Here is a 27,184-nt window from a genome sequence, read left to right on the forward strand (position 1 = left end):
TCGCTTATCTGTTTGTTTGTTTTTTTTTTTTCCTTTTCCATGGAAAAGCCACGTTCATAGGAGAAACGTGAAACGTCGAATGTTTGTCTTTCTGCCTTTCCTTTTCTTCTATGCCAATTTCGCTCTTTACGAGACGCGTTGTAATTCCGAGAAGAAACGCTAGCAGTATCGCTAGCGGCAAGAGCTTACGTGCCGGGCATGTCAAAATATCGAGACGTAAAACTATCCGCAGAGACGGTTAGCGATTCCTGCTTAACGTATCGTCGGCGCGTGTCGCGTTCGCCGAGTCGAACGACGAGTAGCCATCGAACGGTCGTTAACGTATACACGGAAACGTACGTTAACCACGAATCGCTGGAAATCGTATATAAGAGAGGTGAAGAACGGACTTACAATTGAAATACAAAAGTATTCCAGCGACGAATACGAAAATAACGACGAGGAGGACCAGAAGGAGCAGCAAGATCATAGGCCTGCACCAAGGACTTCGGGGCATTTCCGTTTGCCTGTTGTCCTTCGCGCGCTTCTCGACGACGCTCGATTCCCCGCTGGCGTTAACGACTACCCCTTTGTACGTGTATTGAGGAGCTTTCTTCTCGGCTAGAAAACCGTGGTCGTCCTCCGGATCCGAGTAAACCCCGTACGCCTCGAACGTGTTCTTCCTGTAACCGTTCATCTTCTCCGCGGCGACGTCTTCGTGTTCTTGATTCTGTTTTCTCGCGTAAGGACCGGCCGACGAGGACGAACCGAGCTCGCCGATCTTGAGCGTTTGCTCGTAGGACTTGTCGCGGTATCTGCCCGAAGAGGAGCCGTCGTACTTGCATCTCTCGTAGCTCTTCGAGCTCGTTAATTCGTATTTGGGATCGAAAGCTTTGCTACCGGTCTCGTACGCTTGTTCCTCGTACTTGGACTCGAACGATCTCGGCTCGTAACCGGCCTCGTAGCTGGAGGACTTGCCGGCGGTGTCGTACCTCGGTAAAGTCCCGTACATCTTGCCGGCCGAATGATACTTGCTCTCATACTTCCTACCGGTCGACCCCGGATCCTGCTGCTGCTGCTGCTGCTGCTGTTGTTGTTGTCCGGCGCAGCTGCCGAGCTCGTAAGCCGAGTCGTGGGTCTTGACGCCGGACTCGTAACCCTTCGACGCACCCACCGGGGCCTCGTAGATCTTACCGGAGTGATGATGGTGATGGTGATGATGATGATGATCCTTCTTCGGTTCGAGCTTCAACGTTTCCTCGGCGTATCTCGAAGCGTACTCGTAATCCGTCAAGTCCCTCGAGTATCGTCTGCTCGCGTCCTGCAGCTCCGTGGGATAAGCTCTGGTGCTCAACTTTTGAGCGTCGCTTCTTTCGTAAGACCCGTCCAAATCCGATTCCTCGTAGGTTCTATCCTCGACCGCCGCTCCTCGACGATCGTACCTCGGACCGTCCTCCGGATATATTCTATTGTCCTCGTATCTATCGACGTTTTCTCTACCGTAGCTCGGCCCGGTCTTTCTCTCGCAGTTCCTGTAAGCCCTCAGTTGTTCGTGATAATCGACGTGATCGTACGTACCGCCGGCCACCGACGACGCGGCCTGACCATCCTGGTAGGACTTCGAATCTTGATACTCCAAGTACCGGGAGGACCTACGTTCGCTACCATAGTCCATCGAGCCCTCGACCACGTTCGGCAATTTGCTGCTTAAATTCTCTCCCGTGCCGGTGGACAGGGCCTGGCAACTCTCCGCATGCTCGACCAAATTCGGTAACCTAGACAACGAGCTACCTGGCGTGTTCTCCGTTAGATCGAGCTTTAAGCCATTGCTGCTGGTCCTGCGCATCTTTGGGACTCTTTCGCATCTTCGAAGAACTCGCTCGCGCCGATTCTCTCGAGGGAAAGCCTAGCGATCGCGTCGCGAACGCTCGTAATCGGAGACGAGACTTTCGAATCGCCGTACGACCATCGTCGAGATTAGGGAGAATTAGGAGGATGCATGTTTTTTTCGAAGATTAGTCAAGCGGCTCTTCGTGCGGTTAGTAGTGGACGCGCAAAGCGGCACCTGGAAATGAGAAAATCGAGAGCTCGTTAATCATGTTAGTGAGATATGCCGCGCCGGTTTGTCTCTTTTTCTTTGTTTCTTTTTTTTTCTTCCTTCTTTTTTTTTTCTTTTCTTCTTTTCGCCGAGATAATTAGCGAGTTAATGGGACAGAACGAAGCGATAAATAGAACGCGCGGTTATAAAGATTTTTAGTATATCCCGCGTTCGCGAGTCGAACGTGCAAGGAAGAAAGAAGGAAAAATTGATAAGCCGGAGCGCTGTTAACGCTCTTAACGCGGAACATGCAACGACTTTCAATCGTAATCCTGTTCCATTGTACGCCCTGGCAATCGGTGGAAAAATAATGAATACGCGATTGCGAGAGAAGCGAGGAAAGTCGCACGTAAGTCGAAAGTTTCCGGTAGAATCGCGCACGTCGATGAATATTATCATTATTATTATTACGCCGCTGGTTGCGCGAGTCGAGCGAAGAAGTAAGTACATAGAGAGAGAGAGAGAGAGAGAGAGAGAGAGAGAGAGGGAGAGCTCTGTAAACGGTAGCTCGTGAAAAGGAACGTTTGCCTTTGACCCTTCTCTCGTTCTCCTACGTTCGTCAACCGTACGTATTGTACACAAAGACAGGCTTTTGTTAATTTCTAATGGGAATACTTCGATTGTGTACGTTATGTAGCTCGAGCATCGACCGAAACCCAACAGTTAGCTCCGTCGACCGAAATTACCTCGAGCGACTGCATAACTAAATGACGATAAGGTTCAAACTTTTCGAATTTCCAGCGAGATCGAGCGATCGATAGGGGGAAACCTAGAACGAAAAGAGACTCGAACGAACGAAATTACCTAAAGGTAGAAAAGGGGGAAAATACCGAGTGCACTCTCCCAGTATCTTTAACTTTTAGATACATTCCGAATGTTTTCGATAAAACGAGACCTTACATAAAACATTGTATCGAATTATCGCCTAACTAGAAAGTTCATGCGTTATTCATAAGCGCGGAAGATTGGAAATAAATCCTATTAGCGGTGCGTGAAGATGGCAAAAAATGATACTAAAATACGTAAAGCCGCGGATCTCGCTATGGCGAATTTATAAGTGAAATAAATACGAAGTATCTACGGGCACGCAGGTGTCTATTCGCGAATAAAATCAATCGGTTCGATTTTCGACGAGACCGTGAAAGCCAAGACCCGCGGAAACCTATCGTCCGGAGGGTCGATCCGCGATACAACGTTTTTTTCGACGACTAAACTGCCTTAATAAGTACGACAGAGACTCAAAGGAGATTGCTATTTCGTATGCAAATATGATTAGTTCCGGAGCGCAAGTTCATTTGCGTATATTAAAAGTGCGGATAGTTCGCTTTATGCAAACGACGACAGGAAGGGGGCGGTGGCGAAAGAGGAGGAGAATGGACGATAGGAGGACGGAAGAAAAAGTGTTTTACGAGAAATTACGAGGAACAACGCGACCGGGAATAACGCTGGATGAAAAGAAAAGGAGATATGAAAAAAGGAAGCGGTAAGCCACGGAGGATCGTCGAATACCTCGTCACCCTTTGAGTTTAGACCATTGACTTATCTTATTAAAAAGTCGATGCTCGAAATTAAACGTTTATGAATTAGGAAAATCTCGTGGAAAAAGTAATGGCCCTATTATCGTATCGAATACCGATGAAGGAACGGACGACTCGGCTACCGCGAAGGCCAAAAACTATTTTCTCTATAACGAAGTATCGTTAGAACTTTCTCGATACGCGTACTTCTATTTTCCAACGGCAGCGTTGCGACGATCTATTCTTTTTTCTTTTTTCTTCTTTTTTTTCTAATACATTTTCCTCCGTTTACAATCGCAGTAGTAGAAGCAAAATTAGGACGAAAAAGTCGAAAAAGTCGTAGGAAACAACGTTCCGCGAATATTTATCCGTCGATTTAGGCCGAAGAGTCGAGTCGGTATTTTCCGTCCCAGCGAATCGTCGCCATTACCATCGGTCGAAATTTCCTTTTTTCCTTTTTGTTTCCCGGCTACGTAAAAACCTTTGAATTATTTATCTTTTTCTCGTGGATCCCCGCAGTTGCAGTGCGAGATGCAAATGCATCTTCTTTTTTGCTATACGTTTGAATGTTTAATGACGAGCCATTGCCAGGCTTCGTCCGCGTTGGCGTTCGTTTCACTTTTCGACACCGAAAGTAGCAAAATATCGGCAAGTAGGACATGGAACGTGTTCGCTCGCATAAGATTCTCACCTCGAAAATAACTCTCGCGACGAACGAGTAAACGAATGTCGCGGTCCTTCGAGAAAATGAGAAGGTGAGTTCGTCGACGGTGTACGCTCGCGCGTCGAAATTATCTGTAAATCGAGGAAAGCCTTCGCGACGATGGTACGATACGACGTGAAGAGGGAAGTGCTTCACGCGCGATTGAGAACGATTGAAAAAAAAAGAGGAAGGAAGAAGGTGAGGAGAGAGAGAGAGAGAGAGAGAGAGAGAAGCTCGTGAAAACTAACAGTCGCACGAAGCTCGTGAAAATGACTCATGTAGTACGCGTTCGATGGCACGCGACGCTAGCGCATTTAAGTGCTATCGATCTCGGTAAGAAGGGATGGTATAACGACCGCTTTATCTGTAGAATGACTTTGCAGAGAATGAGTCCGATCGATCCGTAAGAAAAAACGACGTCTCCTTCGTGACTCTCTACTCGTAAGCGTAGTCGTCGACGATTATCGCGCTAATACCTACATACTTTTATCGATGTTGATATATATGTTTCAAATTATCGCTTTTATCGTTCTCGTTTTATTAACGTTTAAAAATATATCCGAGCGTTCGCTCGCTCGCACACTTTCTGCCGAGCAAATATTTCAAGAGGGAGACATCCGTGAAACGTCGTCCGATATTCTAATTCAATATTTACCAGAGAATTCTAGGCTCCTTCCTCCGCTCCGCTCGCATTATTTGCAGAATGTCGAATACATACCGTTTATAATAATATTATAATATATTGTATACGGTCTGCCAACGACAAAATTGTTCTCTCTCCCTCCCTCCCTCCCCCTTTCTCTTTCTCTCTCTAAGAAAGTTAACAATGTTCATTAAAAATAGAAGGGAGTAAAGATAGATCAGACTTAAATCCGTTCAACGGAACGAGCTACTGCGCACGGATCTCCAGAGTTACGTATTGCGCTTTTTGAGGGTAATCGGTACGATCGAATGTAAGAATTACGAGTAGAAAAAAGTACAAGGGACGCGTTAAGGCCAGTGACAGACCTGTGGTAACATCTCGTTGAGTTTCCAACGAATAAACGAATGGTAGGTGAGCGCGCTTACCTTTCATGAGGTAAGCGAAAGTCACGCTTCCACGATAAAAGCGTCTCGAAAAATCGTTTGAAGGACTCTAAACGCGATTCAATTGTACTGTGTCAAAGCGTAGATTATTTAGTATCATTTATACCACGTTGTTTAGCGAATCAAATTAATCGATTATGCGAGTTAAGAATTCATTTCGGTCGGTCCAACGAAGCGAATGATTTATCGACTTTAACGTAAACACGACATACGTAAAAAGGATGTGAAACTCGAAGAGCTTTTTTAGAGCTTTTACCGCAAATTTTAGCCAGACGTCTATCAATAAAAATATCTCTCCGACACGTTCTACGAGAAGTAAGGATATACATATACCGGGGACTAGCGCACAATAGGACAGATAGGTACATTTGGTAGGTGGTCGTTACGCGTTCTCCCGTATAGCACTTCCGTGTCCGGCCAAGTCCAGAGCACGCCCCCGGGGCCACTTCTCTATACGTAAGGTATCTAGTCTAGAAGAATTTTCACAGAAACGACGCCACCTTAGACGCCTTTACCCTTTTTCCTTCTCTTCTTTTCTTTCCCCTTCCTACCACTCTTCCATCTCGTAGCTCGTAGCCGCAGCACCGTTAAACAAATACTTCAATAAAAAGGAAACGACCGGCCGAGCGTCCTCCTATCTCTCTTTCGTTCTTCCTATCTTCCCTTTTCTGGTCGTCCGTTTCTACCGGCGCGGAAGGCTGTTTCGCTGAAGCGCGTATTATTATCCTCTTCCTCTCTCTCTCTCTCTATCTCTCTACCGATGACTTCTCTTTCCTTCCACTTACACCCCATCTCCATGTTTCAAAAAGATATCGGTCTACCTGCTCGCAAAGTCAATATGCGTGTGTTGCCGGAATAAGAGAAATAATTTTTTTCGTTGACACGATTAAATGAAACTTTGATCACGTGCTTTTACCTTCGCCTCTCTGACAAAATATCGCGTCCGTTTTACGCGCTGCCGACACGAAATTTACGTTCGAACGAAAGAGGCCTTGCACGAGGGAAAGTAAGTCCGAACAAAGCGACAGAGAGAGAGAGAGAGAGAGAGAGAGAGAGAGAGAGAAAGTCCATTGAAAGCGAATCTAAACGATAAAAGTTTGATCGCTTTATTATGCGTCGTATATACAAAGTACGCCGCCGAAGGCGGTACTCCGAATTCGTTGGATTTATTCATCGATCGTCGTGTGTGCGTTATCGTCGCGAAATTCGATTGCGTTACGGGGCTCGAAGAGAATAACGATTCTAAGAATCGAATTATTCGGATACGAGAAAAGAAAAAGAAAGGGAATACGAGTGCACAGTTCGATACGAGAAACGCAGACAACCGGATTGATTCGATTTCAACGTGATCGGGGAAATAAAAAAGCGGTAGGAACGACTACAGCCAAGCTCGGTAAAGGTGATTCTTTTCTGACCGCTCTTGAACGATTAATAATAATAATTACTTTCCTACAGTCGTAATTACGCGATCATCCTTTTTACGACGGGTAGATCTAACTGCAAGTCGCACGATCGAATCTTTGGGACTTGTCGTATCGATTCGTTCGAAACGTTGTTTTTTCTTTTTTGTGTCTTTTTTTCGTTGCGGTAAAATCTTTAGCAGAATTAAGTCTTTGTTCAAAAATCACAGCCTAAATATTTTCTATGAACATTAACGCGGAAGGTACCTATATACACGCGGAATATAGGGTAGGTACATAGGACGGAAAATATAGCGATACCTGTTCCCACCGTGGTACGTTTGCCATACAATACGTCAAATTCGCTGACCGAGAAATCATCTTCGATCATACCGTGCGTGTCTATTCACCGAAATGGAACTCTCGCGATCGCTTTCAGAGAGGATAGGCTTTTGAAAAGGACCGACGCGGTAATGCCCATTCTGCCTCGATAAACGATTGTCTCTCTAACGTCGATCTTCGTAAACGACCACGTAATATCGAGGACACGCGTTCACGACGACATATCGCAAATCCGCTTGTCCACATTTAAGTCGTTTGTTTCTCCTTTAATATCTAAAAAATGATCAAACTCGCGCTTTATTTACGTAAAAGGTACTTTTCCAATTCCACGAATTTCTATCTTAACCCTCGTTACAATTAATTCCTAATTCCTAATATATTAAACGACGGTCGGACGGTATTATCCTTCTAGCCTTTACCAACCTTTACGATAAGTCCTTATAAGCCGGGCGGGCCTTCCTCCCATAAGCAACGAACAACGCTTCGAAATTTCTACGCGTTGAAACGAAAGATTTATTCCGAGCGTAATAACGGTACTTAACTAACGGGTTAAATTCGATGCCGAAAGTTGACGATAACTGGCGGCGAACTATGAAGCTGAAAGCTACACGCAGATTGCAATTTTCTTTCGGAGAGATAAAATGGATATTTCGAAAGAAGGGAAAAAAGAGAGGACCGTACTCATTATTAAAGCGACTCTCGCAATTTGTCCTCTTTTTCTCTACCGCGTTTCGGTCGTCTTTGTTCGATATCGCGTGCTGCGTATGCGACACGTTTTATTGGAATTGCGAGCGCACGCAGAGAGAGAGAGAGAGAGAGAGAGAGAGAGAGAGAGAGAGAGAGAGAGAACGACCAACGAGCAACGACCAACGACCAACGACGAACGATCCACGGCACTAGTTCGACGTCCGACATAAAATCATCTCCTTTGAATTAAAATCGTAAAATTCCCTGCGTGCCATCGAGATTGCAGCCTGAAATGTTGTAAACTACCCTCCTGTTCTCTTCCTTCTCCGATATATAGGAGCGTCATCGATTTTTTCGTTTTTTCTTCGCTTCTTTTTTTCTCTTCTCTCTTTTCTCTCTTTTTTACGTCGTTTCTATTTTGATTTCATTTTCGATATCCTGCAGATCTCGATAAATTTGCTTGCGACCTTTAAACGATTACGCGAACAAAACAAAATTCCTCTCCAAAATAGACGTTTTGCGCATCTCTCGAATTTTCCGGGAAACAATAGAAATAGAACGCGAGGTATGACGCGGTGAACTCGTGACAACAGCTTTTACGATCACCACTCTTTTTACTCCCGTAAATACGTTGAAATGAAATTTCTACTTTAGACCGTTCCAACCTCTCATTATTGTGTGTGCACGCGTTGCATCTCAAACGTAAAGTACATACGGATATGTATATTTACGTACGTACGATGAAATAGATGTAATAAAACGCGGCGTGGTGAAAAATTTTTCTTTACGTCCATTGTATACTCTCCACCGCGTCAACGCGAACGTAACGGCTCAAAACATAAAGTACGCTTTCGAGAGTTCCTTTTATTTCTCAAAAGAAGAACGACGACGTCGTACGTTTTTACGTAATTTTGACGCGCATCGATTTTTCGTGAAAGGAATAGATGCACTTCCGAGCGAAAAATATCAAAGGTATTTCGAGAGTGTACGATCGATAGATATTACTCTGCGTGCGAGCGCGAGGGCGAATTCACGTATAATTTCGACTACGTAGAGGTGGATATATTAGCTCATAGAAATCGGCATTACGCGTTACGTCCGAACGACGACGGTTTGAGCCCGTTGTTCAAGACGCGTCGATACCACGGTGATGCCGCAGCCATTTCCACCCGCGCACGACTTCGACATTGCTTTGTTAGTCATTCGCTACGAAGACGCGGAAAATTGGCGCACGGCCGACGTAGGTCGAATCGACCGAGGCCCGGACGGTAGCGTTTTTTTCGGGGCGATCTACCGCTTTCAAAAAGACGCGATTGGCGATCGTCGAAACGGCGAGAAAGACAAAGAACGGGAAAGAGAAAGGGAACAGAGGGTAAGCGATTTTTCGACTATTTTCCGCGGCAACGGCGTGTCACCGTGTCCGTTCGAGACGAAGGGTTGGAAAAGAGCTATGAGCGAGCTCGGGGTTACAAACAAAAGGTAAAAAAGCAGATGTCTCCAGGGAGAGTGGAGAGAGAAGTAGGAATGGAACGAGAGAAAAGGAAAGGAAAGGAAAGAGAAAAAGGTGGAGGGTGCGTCCGTTCTTCGAGGTCAAAAGGGCGAAAGAAGATAGCAGACGGGCGTAAAAGGGTCGTGGAAGATTATTCCTTCAAAGTGGTAGGGATAGTCGAGATGGAGACGAGGAAGAGGAGAGATGGCTTCTCTCGGCAAACTCATAGTACGTCGTAGAACGAAATCCCCGAGTCGACGGTCGTTTTCTCCATCGGCAAGCCTTTTCTTTCCCACTTCGTATTCATCACGCGATACGTTAATGCTCCGTGCACGAACGAGGGCCCTTGTCCTACGATGGTCTTTCTCCCGTGGGAAACGAGAAAAGAAAAAGTAACGCCAAAAAGTAACGAACGCGTTTGATAGAAAAAAAAAAAAAGAATCGACCAAAATTACGGCCGCCTCCGAGAACGATAACGAAAGAGAGAAAATGGATGGATTTTCCTTTGGATCCTCGAGAAGGCGAATTCGTTGTCCTGGTTACGTAGGAACGCGTACAAGGTGCAGTAGAGACGTACGAGGTGTATCGAGCTTGCTCGTACGTGCGTACACAGCCGCCGCGTCTATATACCTACGTATATCGTGTATCGTCTCGCGCGTACGTGCGACCGCGATGGAGCGGGACGAATGAAAAGACCGAGCGCGAGCGGTCGATGGGAAACGATCCGCGGTAAAGGAGAGACGAGGCTGCCGCCGCGGTAAATTACGGAAGAGGCCGAATGCGAAGCGTAAAGGGGGAACAGGGAGTAACGGGCGAATGTGGAAAGGCGAAGAACGGGAGTGGGCCGGAACGTTCGGCGAGTAACTCGCGAGATAACCGTGAGTTACGTTTGTGCGTTCCTCGAGGAAGAAGAAAGAGTTCCTCCGGTCTATCGTCCATTTCTCCTTCCTATTCTTCCTCCTATTAGTTCTTTTTTTTTTTTTTTTTTTTTTTTTTCATTATTTCTTATACCCGTCGGTTTTATTCTCGAACTAGTATCTAAATTCGTGAGTTAAAATCGGCCTTATTCGATTCAGCGCTCACGCTCGTTCGCCGATACGCGAGGAACTAGAAAAGAGAAAGCGAGGCGCGAGATATGAGGTCGGAGACAAGAGGATCGTCGTCGGATGGTACCGTTGGGACGTCTCTCGCATAAATTCCTCGTTTCTCCTTCCACGTAAGTCACGAGTGACCTACGCCTTCGAACCGACCGACGCGACCCCTTTCTCGAGATTCGACGGGAAAAGGAATCCGACAAAGTCGCGAATCGTGGATATATTTCCGTCGCGAGCGCGTGGAACGACGCATCGGCGATTTAGCTGCCTCAGCTAGGAAAATATAACGAAGAACGATTTATCGATCGCACACGCGCTCGCGAAATAGTTTTCGAGTAAATTGGCAAAGACGAGGGATTGCGCGACGTGAAATTTATTTCTGACCGTAAAGCTTATCCGAAAGCGGGGAACTCCGAGCGAAAACACAAAGTTGAACATCGAAAAGAGTGACAAGAACGAAGAATCCGATTACAGTCTCTCTACGGCTACGCTTCTTTGACTGGCTAAGCTCTTGATCCCACAGAGAGAACTCGAAAGGAGTTTTAGAGCGTAATAGGACGATTGTACGGTCGTTCTCTCTTTCGCATTTATATCCCATCAGTTAACCAGACTGATACGGATTGGACAGTTATCTTCGTACAAACAATTTTGATACTACACCCGTACGATTTCTTTTCCATAAAATCCGTTAGCAAAGTATTCGCGAATATATCCGATAAAGGACTCCCATCGTATTTCGTTAAGAGCGGGAGAGGTGTTTTCGTCCGCTAAACGATCACGACCGAAATACACGTACTACGGCGCGTCCGTACGTCCGGACAAAGTGCCTCTCTCGAAGCAGATTTAATTTTACAACCGCCGTCGTGTAAAGGCGTGTACGTACGATTCCGCTGGCTAGTCCGTTAAACGTACGAACTCTTGGAGCTATTCGCAGCAGCGTTTGTTAGCGTCGTTGCGAGCCTGAAAACGCCTTAATGAAACGTGTATAAAAGTCCAAGTTGGCGAGCAAGGTGCATTTACCGGGACGGTAAAATCTTTAATGCAACGAGAAAACGTGACGTCGAGCGAGAAATACGAGTCGTCCTTTCTTTCGAAGGAACGTTACGAGTTTCTACGGCGTAACATTCGCAATAAAAACTCGAAAGTTTCGAAACTCTCGATGGCGTTGAAAAGAAAACTGGCGACGTCGAAGAGTATGGCGGCGCCTATCCGCGCGCGAATCGGTTACTCGTTCGGAAACCGTCTCTCTCGATGGAATTCGCGAGCGCGTCCGAAGCCTTCTCGATGCCCTCTCCCGCCTAACTCGAAAGAAAGCGCACCGCGTTCTCGTCCTAAACTACATCGCTTCGCGCGCGCATATCGCGTACGACAGGCAAATCGATTCTCGTTTATCGATTTTCATCGTCGTTGTCGCGAGATCGATCGGACCCGGCTTTACTATGGACGATATCGCCGAGGGCCGACGACGCCGAGAAAAGCCCCGGATGAATCGGCTGAGAGAATCGTCGTGAGAGAAACTTTTTATACGGCTTTAAATAAGTACGCGCCCGGGTCGCGTTTGGCTTTTTTCGGCGTCGCTCGCGAAGGATATCACGAGCGAGCGAGCGTGATTTTAAAAAAGAAAAACTTTGCCCGCGAGAAAGCTCGCCGTAAGATCCTTTACAATCTATAAACTCGTTCATCAAAGCCGCACGCTTTTATACGCGTCGTAGACCGAAAGTGGTGTGTGCTTCTCATCATCTCTCGGCGAAGTGGAGTCTACGAAAAGGCGACGAAATTGCTTGGCGACTAAAGTGCACCGAGTATATATCATCCTCTCCTCGACGTAAAAATCTTATTTTTTTTGAACGTAGTCGCATCGAAATTGCTTTCCGACTGAGGGACTATAGAGACGGGAGGCGAAACGACGAGAAGAAAAAAAAAACGCGGTCGCGAAGCTGTCGGTGAGATTATAAGCAAAGGATATGGGTCTTTGCGTCTCGATCGGGGCTAAAGAAAATCGAAACACACCTAGGTACTTTATATTCGATCCTGATGAAAAATGCGAAAGGACGTTAAGAAGATAAGAGAGATGGACGACGCGCTGGTCGAGCCGCTGCTTTCCAACGGGACATCCTCGCGCACGCGTTCGCATATTTATAGGAATTTAAATGCGGCGAGAGGATTAAAGGATAGCGAAATACAAATCGAATGAGCTTGAGCGCCTGTTGCATGCGGACACGCGCGAATCAAGCCGTAAGGGCCGAAAGGGTGTTTGAACGTTGGAGGATCGCGAACGAGAGGGTGACGGAGTGGAAAAATGAAAATCGCTTGGCATCCTGTAAACTCGGCAAAATTCGTAGAATATGAGGATAATCGAAGCGTGTACCACGCGATACGACGATTCCAACGAGAGCACGCATACGCCCCGCTACGTTCGAAATAAAAAATCGAAATATCTGGAAAATGGAAATATCTGATCGTCGCGTTAACGACGTACGTGCTACGATCGAGGATAGAGTTCTAAAAGTGGCGTTAAAAGCACAACAAATTTGCGCTTCGACGGTAGACATCGATTTTTCTCCACTTTATTCCGCAAACTCGATATACGCGTATCTGCTTTTCTGTTTTTCTTTTTTCTTTTCTTTTTTTTTTTTTTTTTTTTTTTTACCACCGATCGGAAGAAAAGAGACGCCCGACAATTTTTCGAACGTTCTTTTCCAGAGGCTCTCGTAAAATATTCAAAAGGGAAGTAGCTAAGTGCGTTTGTAAATGTACATCCGAACGTACGGGGCTTGTAATCCGCTAACAAATTGATTTTCACGATGCTACTCGGCAAAACCATATTTTTCTCCGAAAAGTATCGACGAGTGTTTCCTTTTTGCGAAACCAAGAGTTATCTCGAGAACGCGAGTTTCTATCGACGATGTTCGCCCGAGGTCGTCTCGACGTCGTTTCGGCTCGTTAATCGAGATGAACGTAGGTTTGCCTCGAACGGTCTAATCGCTCTTCGGCGCGACGTGCGCCGAACCGTATACGACATCGAGCGGTTGATGGAAGTATCCGCGGAAGGGCGTGCTTCCTTTTTTCCCATTCAACGAGAGTCTCTCTTCGTCCGAGCGAAGAAAGACGTAAGGAAAGGAAAAGGAAGGGGAACGAGGGAGATATATTCGCCGTTGTTGCTTCCATGCCCGTCCACTCGATGAAATATAGCTATCCGCCATTAGAATCACGAGATGCATCGAACGGAGTCGCGCGAGTAATAAAACACGGAAATCCTACCGATAAGACGTCCGCATAGGGAACGCTCGAAAATAAGAGTAGATTCGTAGGAGACTCGTACGAGATCCGTGGAAGGAAATTCGATGAAATACGAGCCACGAAAATACGAATGCGCGCACGGTTTCCATAGATTTCTATCAGGAACAAAAATAAAATAATAATATCTCGCGTTCGCGTATCTATCGACAAAGATATTCCTTTGAGATTCGTCGACGATGGAAAAAGGTCTATCTCGATACGATTGGTATTGTACGGAGCCGGTAATAACATTGAGTTCGTCGAAGCTTTTAATTCTTTGAAACTTTTCTCAAAGACGACGAGCGACGAGAAGACGAGAAAAGTAATCAAAAAGCGGTGCCTTTAAAGCGGGGTAAGAAAAAAAAAAGTAACAGGGTGGAAGAAAAAAGACGAAAATATCGAAAGATATCGAGAGACGATGCGAAGAGAAAGAATACAAAACGTCTTTTGCCCGGAACGTAAACGCAAATAAAAAGTTTCGACCAAGTTTCAAGATTTTTCCCATAGGTCGCTTATCGCTCCAAGTTTTTCGCTCGAGTGACGGAACGAAAGTGGCTATGTATATGTAGCAAGAAAATCGCAAAGACACGATTCGACGGAGAAAGGAAAAAAAGAAAGAAGAAACGAGAAAGAAGCAAGGCCTCTCTCTCTCTCTCTCTCTCTCTCTCTCTCTCTCTCTCTCTCTTTCCCTTCGTACTTCGACGTGGTTCACCTCGAAGCTAATTAGAAATCGTTTGAACGATGACAAACAAAAAGATAGGAAAGTCCGGAAAGGGGAAGAAAAAGATTCGTTGCCGGTCGACGAATCGAACGAGAGCCATTTAACGCGATCAACTTTTCATTCGCCGAGGGAAAACTGAGAAGATGAAAATTCGCGACAAAATGCGACGTCCGATCTCTCGAAAGAGAACATCTCCGAGAGCTACAGCGTCCGACGATTCGTTTTCTACCCCGTTAACCGGCCCTTTCCGTCCTACGCGTCTGCTCTTCGATGTTCTCCAACGAGTACGCCGTCTCTTGACCTTACGTTGGAAGCTCACCGTCGTTACCCCCTCCCGTAGGAAGGTGTTCTCGGTCGCAATAGTTCTTATTACCAACGTATGCGGATATACGGAATAGAGTGGGAAGGCCGGTTATTAACGTCCGTACACGGTCTCTACCGGTTGCGAGATAACTTTACCCGCAAAGAAAAGAACCACACCCCGAACGCGGCAAAATTTGCCTGACAGAGAAGTGTATATCACAGCACGGTATTATCAATGAAACGCGATCCCCTTTGTAATATTAGCACTATGGCAACGGCCAAGTTTGAAATCCTTCGCGTTACACCGGCGCATATTTCATTCGTCTCGACAGCTACCAATAATGGAATTACTAACGTTATAAATCAAGGGTCACTCTTAAAATTGAGCGTGAATTTATGCCCGCGTAGTGCGAAGGCCTAAAAATAGACGAACTCCGAAAAGACAGAGAAATCGATAAGTTCGAGAGGAGACTCGTTCGAGTATCACCGCCGAGTCCACGGGAGTTGCCCCGACGGACTCGGTGGCGATAATAGCGGTAAAGGGTTTTGCGGAGTGTAACTTAACGGCGAGTAAGTAAGTAACCGTATATGCGCGCGTAGAGGATTCCTTCGCAAAGTGTTTTCCGCTTAGTATCTAGGAAGCGAAGAAGCTTTTTAACGAGCTTATCGTGGTATCGGGCGGTAATCAGTTTAGGAGGAGGCTCGCTAATCTTCAATTTACATGCGCTTCTGATTGCGTGTACGAGTTCAGTGGCGAGAAAGCGCTGTTTCAGACTGGGATAAGGGTTGACAACCACTGCTTCCTTCCTTCGTAACTCCGGATTAGCGTCACTATCGAGGGTACTAAATGTCCGATCGCTATCGCCTGGCCCGGTCCGATAAGGGCCGAGAGCACGCACATCCTACACACCCGATTCTCCTGCTAATCACTGTTTTAATCCGATTCGCGATAATGTCCGTGGTAATCGCGACGATAAATAGTCCGATAAAGACCGACCCTTTTCTCTCTTTTTTTTTCTTCTTCTCCTTCCTCCTCCTCCTCCTCGTCGTCGTCGAGCAAGGAGACAATTCGGGCTTGTAAAGTAGGTGTAATCTAGGCGCTCTCTCACACGAAGCTCGATTGTACTCGAAATAGTCCGATCGAAAAGAAAACGAAATGCGTGGGCCAATAGGGTTGCGAGGATCGAACGACGATGGATCGGTCGTAGTCGGTCGAAGGATGAGGGGGGAGAGAGACAGAAAGAGAGAGAGAGAGAGAGAGAGAGAGAGAGAGAGAGAAAGAGAGAGAGAAAAAGGGCGTCAGCACCTACGCCCGGATAATCGATCGCGGCGATATGGCGTAAAAAACTGCAGGAACGGAACCCTGGGATTTTCAGGATATTACCTTTTCATCCCATGGCAGCTCAGTTTCACGTTTGGTCACGAAGGCCCTGAATTTCCGGCCGGCTCGAAATGCCATTTTCCCCTGCCCCCCAAGTCCCGTCCCGTCGAACCCTCCATCCGCCCTTCCAGCGTCGAAGACAATCCAGCAGTTTATTATAATTTATCGATGCTCGGCTATTTCCATGTTACCCGCTCGGCCAACATTATTGCCAGCTGCTCCTGAATTTAACCGACCAAACAAATCACTCATCGTTATGCGCACTGACAGGGGCTGTAATTATAATTAACAGTTTATCCGGTACCTCGCGCCCTCTCCGCGGCAATACGCGCTCAAAATGATACGGGCCGCGACGATTTACCGACCGTAGCGACGCCGAGTAAAATATCGCGCTTAAGGCTCGATACGTGTTTCGGTGGACCGAAACACCGTGCCCGATAACTTGGAAAGATAAGCTCGTTAAGTCGAAAAGGGAGAATAACGCGAGGCGCCTTGATTTGTGCGGGCTATCGTTCGAACGACGGTTCCTCTCGGACGAATCTAGGTGTACGAACGAATGCCGAAAATATGTAGGAAAAGCGTTGTCCCGATAACACGGCCACGAAAGCGTTTAAAAACGATGACGCGCGTCTAGTCCCCTAAAGGGAAGTCGTGGAAAAAATGTTGATGCCGTTGGCATCGATTTGTCTCGGAAACGATTAGCCTTCGCTACGCGTGGCCACGTTTTACACAAATACCAAAAGAACGATATCGAATACGGTCCTATTGCGTTTGTTCGCAACGAGCTTACAAGCCTAGAGGCCTTTAATGTCGCCGTACTCGTTCCCGTCCAACTTGTTTTCCGAGACCGATGGACCAACGCTTCTAATGCACGAATTCCACTTTGTCGGAAACTAACGAATACCAGAGCACAAACCGCTGACCCACCTCCACGAAGATATCTATATTTGGCTCGACCGTGGAAGCGGTGAGATTCCCGCACACCTGCTTTGTTTACCGTCCCTCGGTTCCTCTTGTATTCTGCTTTTGTATACGTTTCGATAACCCTCCTGTCTGCTCTTTCCAACCGCCTGCCATATTTTACTTGCTTTTGCTGCGGCTCGGCCCAAAACGAGAGCCTTCGTCAAAATCGAACCAGAGGAGAAATTCAAAATTCGACGTTCGTTCGTCGATTGCGAATTTCACATATTAATTATGTATTAATTATGTTAATTATCAATTGCAACGTTATCGAGCACTTTCAAAGAATTTTCGACTATGCGTAAACGCGAGAGACGAAATATATCCCCATTAAAATTACTCGCAACTTTGTAATATCGTTGTAACGATGAGTAATGAATACGACTAGCCGTTGGACGAAGCATTAATTATGAAGCTTAATCGGATAAAATTTCCATATCTATAAAATTTGATTATACCGGGAGAAAGAGGGAGAGAGAGAGAGAGAGAGAAAGGAAACTAGCGAGTCCGGTCCAACGATCGCTTAATTTCGATTCGTTGTTCATTAAAGCTAGATGTCTTCATTATCTGGCTCATCGACTACAATACGTTCGTGGCCTCTGTAACAGTGACCAATCGTCGTCGTATAATACGACGCGATATCTCGTAGAAAATAATGTAGCGATATTATTACGAATAAGACGTATAAACGTTCGTTAATTTACGTTAAATTAATGTTTCCTTGCAAATGATCCGTGCTCGTATGCGAGCTCTTCGTTTAACATCGATCAGATTCGTCTAATGCTTGTAGCATCGCTATGTACATACAATCCGATACTATCATAGCAAACATGCGACACTCTGTCTCTCTCTCTCTCTCTCCCTCTCCCTCTCTTTCTCGCATGAAATGCAAATCGAATCTCTCCTTAACGCTACTTGTAATGCATTACATTTACAGCCACAAGCTTTCCGAGCTTTCGGAGAAAGGAAATTCGAATCGCGTCATGATCTTCCCGTTATCGGCATTAAAATGTTTTCAAGATATCCGCGTGTTTCTTTCTTCCTCCTTATGGGAACATAAAACGTGGCGAAAGAAAAAGGGAAAAAGGAAAAGTTTGCGGAACGTTCGATACGAGAAACAATGATGGATTCAATTTGTACGCTCGACTAGTTTCCGATACTTGGGACTCGCCGGAGGAAACCGAGGTGAAACACTGCTGCGAAACATCGCTCTTATCCTTCGACAAACGTATTGTCGAAAACCACGGAAGCTACGGCTGGACGAACGTGTTACGAGCGTAGGAGAAACGAAATAAGATAGAGAGAGAGAGAGAGAGAAAGGGAGGGAGAGAGGGAGAGAGAGAGAGAGAGGTTTCGCTAGAAGCAGCACGCATTATTGGAGAACTTTCGACGCTTCGGGTAGCGTCCTTGAAACACGTCTCGCTTCGAAACTCCATACATTTCGGACAGGATTACGGAAGGAAGGATAAGTTTCCGGTCTTCTCGAACAATTGACACGTCCCGGTAATACGACTTCCCTTCTTCCTCTTCAGCTCGCGCACACACCGTAACTCCTCCTCTCCGAATATATAGCGTCGTCCCTTTCACTTCCATACAGCTCTTCTCCGAAACACATCTCGAATACGAGCAGATACGACCTTCCAAACTGTCGTACCAAGTCCTGACTTTGTCGTGTAGTATCCGAACCTGTATATAGCTCTCGGCTAGCGGCGCGAGACGCAATAGCAAGCACCACTACGTCGAGCTAGTTTTCGAGCGAGAATAGACCGAACCATAGTTTGTTCCATAGTTTCCTGGCCGACACAGCAATGCTCGGACAATGTTCCTACCGCATCTTTTCTTCCTTTCTCGTTTATGAAAGCGCAACTAGATCTTAGCGATCGACAAGAAAGTAATATCTCTGCCGTCAAAACCCAAACGATCTTAACGATCGTTTCGTATCCAACGTAGGACGCGTTCGAGAAACGTCCAATCTTTTGAATTTTAAAACGTATGAACGAACAAAAATTGATAAAAAAGATCAGAGGGACGTCGGATTCGATTATCGACGCTTTCCTCGATCGAACACAGGCAACTTCGCTTTATAAAAGCCTCGATTCAATATGATCGCGACTCGATGTAATTCTTTCGACGTAAGCGATTCATCAAACGTGATGGATCGCGGTTGATAGTCGAACGTTCGCGAGTATAATTCCAACAGCCTACGGGGCATGCTTCGTTCTCGTTCGCCATCGTTGGCTACGTCAATAGAGATGGACTTTGGTATTTAACTTTAAAAGTTCATTGTCCTAACTCAACATTTTGCGGAGCGACGTCTATCGATTGGAAAGTTAAATATACTTTGAATCATGCTGCAACGCTAATAATCTTTTCCGACTATTCTCTCTCTCTCTCTCTCTCTCTCTCTCTCTCTCTCTCTCTCTCTCTCTCTTCCTCTCCGTCTCTGCGTCTTCCTTTCTCTTCGTTTCCAAATATAAACCTTCGCGATTAAACGTATACAAATGTCACGTGTAATATTTATTTACCATACGATACGATCCGATCGGTAAGCGACCTTCGCGTAATTATATCTCACAATCCATCACCGATCTATATTTATTTTAAACCAGTCAAAGTCAACCAGGTCACGATCGCTGAACTTTTCTTATCGAGATTTAGCAGATGACCTTATTACCTTGAGCAGACCGATCGATACTATCGGTAAACTAAATTTACCAAGCGTTGTAACATCGATATTTTCGCATCCACTTGAAAAAATATCTATGTATTAACCATGGTATATGCGAACCGTAGTATTTGCATTACATTAAAGAAATATCGAGGCTGAGACGTCTATATCATGGCATTGATCCATTCATCTTTCCTCTTCCTATCTCTCTCCCTCTCTCTCTGATTCCGCGTTGGCCAGCTGCGGACTCTCGTAAACGACCGTCTGCACCACGGAAGGAGTCCTCCGTGGTCTGTGGTCTACCATTTGGGAAACGCTGCTCTACGAGGCTTTACCGGACGACTTTATGAAAGATAACCATTATTAATGCTCCATACCGAACGTGAAATAAGATTTACAATGTATATACTCTCACGACTCGAATAAATATCTCGACTTTGAAAACGCTTTCTTCCACTTATTTTCATCTCGTTTGTAAGATCCCGCTCGAAAGTAGTTTAATGGTATTAACGAAAACACCACTAGGAAATCTTTGGAAATAATATTGAATATGTTAACTTTGCAAATTCGTTCGTTCAAATCTCATCGAATGAAAATCAATTTTGAAAAATAATACCTCGTCATGATCTTTCGAATTCGTTGAAAAGTCAAAGTCGGATCAAAAGTGATAAGACCTCGACGAGCTCGACTCCATCGGTGATGGTTATTCCGTGTGGACGCAGACGTGTTTGCAAGCCGGCTGATTTAAATAATTAATCGAATTAAAGTACGGCTCGCTTTGGTTCCGCTTGTGGAAGGTGTGTACGAACCTTCTCTCTCTCTCTCTCTCTCCCTCTCTCTCTCTCTCTCTCTCTCTCTCTCTCTCTCTCTCTCTTTATCTAGCTCTCTTCAACACTGGCCGTACGGTAAAACTTGATAATTTAATTTCGCGCGGCAAAGGAAGTTAATCCCGCAGTGACGATGGGGTAGCCGGGCCGAGTGAAGGGTTTGCTAGAAAGGACGACGTTGGTAGAAGAGGGAAAGAGGATGTATCCGGTACTTCCGCACTGGCGACTGCCTAGAAAGTAACTTTTGTTTGTTTTCTACGGTCTCCAATTGAGGCGAGTTATGTTTAACTCGTCTTACGCGAGTAACGCCGTGCAAACGATAAAGGAGAAACCGAGCTCAATTTTCTCTCTCTCTCTCTCTCTCTCTCTCTCTCTCTCTCTCTCTCTCTCTCTTTATCCATGCCAAACCGAAGGAGATCTAGACGGCGAACGAACCAGCTTTCGTTATACGCGCGCAAACTTATCTCGCATTATCGAAATTCGTCGCGTATCAGATGACGAGTAGTAGCTATCTTCGAACCATCGACCAAGGAAAGTAGCTGGCACATCGAGTATCGTGAATAAAATCGTAGTCGTATGTACAAAGAGGACGCACGTTGACGCATATTTCTCTACGTAAAGTAGAAATGACAAGGCAGAAAATGATAGAGAGAAAATTATCGTTGGATAAACGCATTGAAATGGAACGTTCATTTCGCACGCGTAACGATGCTTTGGAAAGAGAATTTTCTATGATGCGGAAAGCGACCGAGCATGTAAACGAATGATTGAAAGGAAAGAAGAAAGAAAAGAAACGGTAGGAGACAAACGTACTTTTATCGGAGTGTCGAAAGTAAACGTGTAAATTTAATTTGCTTCCGTGTTAAAATAGAAGTCGATGTCGCAAAGAGAATGCATTTTAATTAAGAAAATAAATCTACGAGGCTCTTATGCTACGCGATATCTTATGCTTACGAGCTTGAACATTGAGAAAGAGGGACGAGCTTCGTGCTCGCCTCACCGGAGCCATTTAATTTCGTTAGGATCCGAGTGAGTCGTGCCATTAGACGAGTAGATATACCCAAGCCGTCTAGCGTCGCATGATACGAAGTAAGACGAATGTCGCACTTCATTAAGTCGAACCGTCATTTCCACTCTTCCACCCTCCTTTTTAGCCCCGGAGCCTCTTAAATCGCGCCCTTCTTCAACGCGTCCCTCCTTGTCTCCTTGCTGCTGCTGATAGTTATACCATGGTCGTAGGGTAGGTATCTCTTGTAAAGTCGCTGCCGTCTCTTCTCTTCTCTTCTCTTCGCTTCGCTTCGCTTCGCTTCTCTTCCGACGACCTTCTTCTTTTTCTATTCAAAGTCTTCTCCTTTCCCTTCTATCGTATCGCTCGTTCGTCTATCTCGACCCTATCCGTGACTCTTTTATCGAGCCGTGATCCTTTCTTTCTCTTTCTCTTTGTCCAAGCTCGTTTTACGAAAGGAAATTGTTTAGGTGCGACGAAATAGTAAAGTCAGAAATCGAATGGATTGAATTTTACGGCTCGATCACTCGTATCACCTATAAGTGGAACCCGTGATACAACTCGTACGTACTACATCTACGTAGGTGATTCTTAACGGCGTCTCCGATATTCGAGATCCTTACGAATCCTCTCGTATAAGATAAAGAAAACGTTTGACGAAAAGGTAGGCTCGTTGAATTTTTTCTAGAGCGCTTGTCCAACTCGAGAGCTACCAAAGAGGAGCTACTAGGGTTTTGACTTTAATCGTTATCGAGAGAAAGTATACCGACTTTCAAAGAGACGGCGGTAAATATTTTTCTCCTGACTTAAGGAAATCTAAACATTTGCAAACAATTCTTAGATCGTGTGTCTACTTCGATGCTTCGCCTTTCGTTTCGCGAAACTTGGAATTTCATATGAGGGTAGAAGGAGAAGAGAATAGGAATGATGCTAGATAGCAGTGTTCCCTCGTTCCCCGCACGAAAACAAACACGGAAACCGCGGATGGTTCTTACCTGACATTCGTATAAACTGCAGCTCGATACGCGGAAAGCAAATCCAAACGGCGGTAGATCGTTGAACCTTGGCACGATTCCTAGATGGAACTTGGCTCGGCTAGATTTCTTTTACTTTGACCGAGCGTACCCGCAAAGGAAAAATATGTGACACGCGAAAAGACGTAGAGACTATTTTCTACTATTATTTTCTACGTCGAGGCCATTACGAACTTTTGGAATCCCGTCGGATTTATCGAAAATTTTATAACGGTCTAATTATCGATATAAACGTGCCTCTTTCGTCGATTCGTCGACCTCTAACGTGGTGTCTCCTCGAAAAAGGATTGGTTCGTACGGGTGATTATAAATTGAATTCTATGATATAGACGAAGGAAAATGACGTGATTATTTCGAACGATGTACGTAGACATAGATATAGAGATCCAAAGGAAAGGAGAAAAAATACGAATAACGTAGATACGAGTGAAAACGAGATTGGAGTAGAGTACGAGTCAAAGAAGCGTAAAAAGTATAACCTGGGAAGAAGAGCGAAAGGACGTGAGTGGAGAGAGGGTAGAAAAGAAAATTTGTTCATGGTACATGGATCGCGCGCGCGCGCGGGGGTCGAGCGTCAGTCGCATCTGACAAGAGGGTGTGCTTCTGCAATAATGAACCGTTCGCGCTTGCTCTAGCAGCGGGAAGAGAAAAAGAAAAAGAAAATTCCGCGGGTGTAGAACGAACTACTACTAGTGACTTAAAGGGGAGCGAATACGCGTACGTATTCCGGTGACATCGAACGAATATCGAATGGGAAGCGCGTGTGGCGCAGGTTCTCTCTCTCTCTCTCTCTCTCTCTCTCTCTCTCTCTCTCTCCTTTCTTTTTTTCTAATCTCTGGATATCATTATGACACACGCGTCTCAAATATATTATAATACGTATCAAACATTTCCCGGTAGCAACGTCGATACGATACGTTCCATTACGAATAAAATGATAATATCGTAATAATTACTCGATCAATCATTTACGCTTTCATTCTATATTCAAATGTAATGATTAAAAAGTAATTCCTGCTTTTCAACAGGATAATGATAATTTGCTTGAAAAAAAAAATAAAAAGGGAATATCTGGAAGATCGTAACGATCGTATTTCGTTGGTACACCGATGACTAATAGCAATTATTAATGCCAAAAAAGTTGAACAGCCATTAGTAATAAGGTACGATTTATTATTATGGTCATCCCGGCTTTAAGACTGTTTATTAACGGTTAAGACAGCTTACTTCCCGGCGCATTACCCGTGATGTACGGGCAACAATAATTTACCATTTCTAAAGGGTACGCGCACACTTGCTTCATCGATTATGTTTCTCCTATCTATTCTTCGCGCATAAGGAACAATGCCAACGGATTTGCGAAATAGGATAATAAAGCGGCTAAGCTGTCACAATGGATTATTTATTTATTAGTTCGGCTATCTTTCCCCTTTCCCTCTCCTTTCGATCTCTCTCTCTCCCTCTCTCTCTCTCTCTCTCTCTCTCTCTCTCTCTCTTTAGTCCCTTAAGTAGCTTCTAAAGAAGTGGATACAAAGTTTCCATGCGATAACGAGAAGATGATCGATCCTTTCTCGCGGGACGACATGTCGCCATAAAACTTACTTCGTTGATTCGATTTTCAACTGCACACTTCAACTTTTTTCGCTTTCCGTAAAGTAACTTTTCTCTTAATCTATTTATTTACTTAGTTATTCGCTTCAAGGCACTGCAATAAGTTTGTGAGTAGGAAAGAGAAAAAAGATATAAAAGTAAATACAAAAAAAGGATACAATATGTACTGTCGCTTGAATATGGCAGGAAAAGAAAAAAAAAACTACTTTCGAGGTATGGCTCGATGCTGGAACAACTCCGATAAATCAATAGTTGGAAAAAGGAAGGAAGGGTGGTTATCGATACCTGCGCTTTCTGATTTCCATTTCCTACGAGGCACCCCTCTTAATTCGGATCCTTCCATCGGTCTAACTATCGACCGTGACCTCGAGAAGCCATTCAATTTCGAAAGAGCGACTAAATAAATTATTTCCGTCTCCTCTCTCGACCGATCTTCGTGCACCTTTCCGATGCGCCTCAAAGAAACAGCATTTCCAATTAATATCGAACTCTCGCGTACCCGAGACAGACAGACAGACGGACAGACGGACGGACAGAGAGAGAGAAAGAGAGAGAGAGCGAGAGAGAGAGAGAGAGAGAGAAAGAGAGAGAGAATAATCTTTGGGATGAATAGAAAAGCAAACGGATAGGCTGCTACTCTCGTCGAAAGTAATCGAGTTTCGCGATCTCCAAAGTAGATCGGATCGAATAAGAAGGTCGAACAAATATCCTCGTGCTTGATTAAAAATACATTTGGCCAAAGTCCCATCAACGGTAATTAATAGAAATGAAAATTAGTATACACTTTATACGCGTCGCTTATAACGCAAAGACGAACGCTAGAACGAAAATTACTTTCGCTCGTATGTACGTTCGTGTCTTTGCGGATTAACGAGATATGAGAAATTAATTTCGAGAAACTCGCGTATTCGCATTCGCGTGTAAGACGGTGATAAGTGCTTGTAAGAGGATTACACAGAGCCCAGGGATATCACGCGCGGCTAGGGAAATGAGAAAAGGAGAGAGAGGGAGAGAGGGGGAGAGAGAGAGAGAGAAGGAGAGAGAGAGAAAGAGAAGGGAAAAAACGAGTGGCAGATTTAATTGGACACGCAACGTTATTCGAAAAAGTGCAACGTCGACGTATTAAAAAGACGATGAAAGGGAAAAAGAAAAAAAAATTAGGTTAATCGCCTTCGGCGTTCGAACCGACCAAAGGCTGCACCCCGTGGAGCCAAATTATTATCGACGGACTAGAAGTTCGACTCGGATCGGTATGGTCTCGATCGTAGACGGGAACGCTTTTGATGCAAAATCGACATACATGCGATCGTAGTTTGTCGTCATTTTTACATCGTGAGAATTGTCACAGACGCGGGAGGAGACGCTGAAAAAAGGCAAAAGGAAAGGCGGATGATCCGAGGACGAACTGATAGCTACATCGAAAAGCACCGACGAGAGAGGAGAAGAGAGAGAGAGAGAGAGAGAGAAAAAGAGTTTTTACTCGCTGGTGATGCGGGCACTCGGAAGAGGATGGAGGAGAGCCGGAAGGATGGAAGAACACCGAGGAACGCGAGTTCGAAGGAAAGGAATACGCAGGGACGGTCGAATGCGAAAAGGTGGAGAAGACAGACTTCCGATAGATTTTCCTTTTAGCAACTTTTGTCTTTTAGCCCCGGACTCGTGGCGCAGCTTTCGAGCTGCTATCGTTCTGACGGCGCGCCTCTGCATACAAGACATCTCCATTTGGATGTAATCCCCTAGCCCTTCCACTTTCTATCTGTCTCCCTCGCCGCTTTTATCTCTCTCTCTCTCTCTCTCTCTCTTTTCCTCTTGTCTACTTGTATATATTCTTTCTTTTTCTTTCCCTCTTTCTCTCTCTCTCTCTCTCTCTGTCTCTCTCTCGCTCGCTCCCTCACTCGCTCAACGTTCTATCATCGTGATGTTGCAAGCTCGGAACGTTCTTTAACCTCCTTTCCTTTCTCCCCTCTTTTTTTATTTCTTCTTTAGTTTCTTGTATCTCTTTTTTCTCTCTTATATCTCTTTCTCAACGACGTCCCTCGTCGCTCTTCTTTTTCTCTTCCCAGCTTTCTTTCAACGCCGAGTTACTACACAACGAACGTCTCCAGTTTCATATCATCTATAACTTCGATCACGGTTTTCTTTTCGATTATGAGTAGAGCCTTCGAGCTGTGTCGAAAAGCAGGTCACGACGTTCTTTGTACTCGATCGTCGATGATAGGAACAAAGAAACGAAGCCTGACAACGAAATCGAAAAATTTAACGATGTAAACGTAGGGAAATAAGAGCAAGAGGCAGCTGTTTTACTCGACGGAAGGATCAGTCACGTTTTATCAACGCGATTCGCGATAGCCGACGGAAAAGAGAAAACCTGACAGACTTTGATTATCGTAGGTCGGCGATTAGGGTCGCGAGTGCTCGAAGAAAGTTCGGGGACCAAGCACGATATGCTTATGTCGATTTCGTTTCTAACTGGCTCGTGATATGTCAGCGTTTCATTCGGACGAGACGCAACGATGCACGAAGAGTCGTGACGGAGACGACAAAAGAACGGCCGAGTCGTGGATGGGACGAGGAGAAGGTTTTCAATTGCATCCTTTTCGCGAGAGTAAAAACAAAAAAAAATTGCAAAGAAAAGGAAGAAGGGAGAGTCGAGTCGTTGGACTATTTTCTGTTAAATTCAAAGGGAGATCCAGAGAACGGTCGTAGTTAAGTCCGTGAAAGGCACGATATGATGGACCGTCCGAAGGGTAGGGATTGTAAGAGTGGAAAGGGAAAGAGACAGAACCGCGACGTCGCAACGTCTATGGCTCGCGAAGAGGATATTAGAGTTCGATATCCTCAGGCTGAGTATCGATTTCCGTGAGATAGGTCACGGTGTACGCTCGTTCGATTCCATCGCATGCGAGCGAGCGAGCGAGCGAACGAACGAACGAGCGGACGAACGAACGAACGAACGAACGAACGAACGAACGAACGAGCGAGCGAGCGAGCGAACACTC

General features: G+C 45.3%; 1 protein-coding gene across 11 annotated transcripts in view; it reads right to left on the bottom strand.

Annotated features, from left to right (window-relative positions):
* Positions 1 to 27,184, bottom strand: part of LOC122629176 (agrin-like) — a 235,541-nt gene that overhangs the window by 148,577 nt on the left and 59,780 nt on the right. For 6 of the 11 annotated variants that reach the window (XM_043812287.1, XM_043812291.1, XM_043812289.1 and 3 more), the window contains exon 2: positions 394 to 2,044. The exons of 4 other annotated variants lie outside the window; for them this stretch is intronic. In XM_043812287.1, the coding sequence (XP_043668222.1) occupies positions 394 to 1,825 (1,432 nt within the window). In that variant the 5' untranslated portion in view covers positions 1,826 to 2,044. Of the gene's footprint in view, positions 1 to 393; positions 2,045 to 16,082; positions 16,148 to 27,184 lie in introns of those variants that run through there. One more of the 11 variants, XM_043812286.1, reaches the window with a different exon arrangement.

This window comes from Vespula pensylvanica, chromosome 5, assembly GCF_014466175.1.
Source record: "Vespula pensylvanica isolate Volc-1 chromosome 5, ASM1446617v1, whole genome shotgun sequence".
Taxonomy (NCBI): Eukaryota; Metazoa; Arthropoda; class Insecta; order Hymenoptera; family Vespidae; genus Vespula; species Vespula pensylvanica.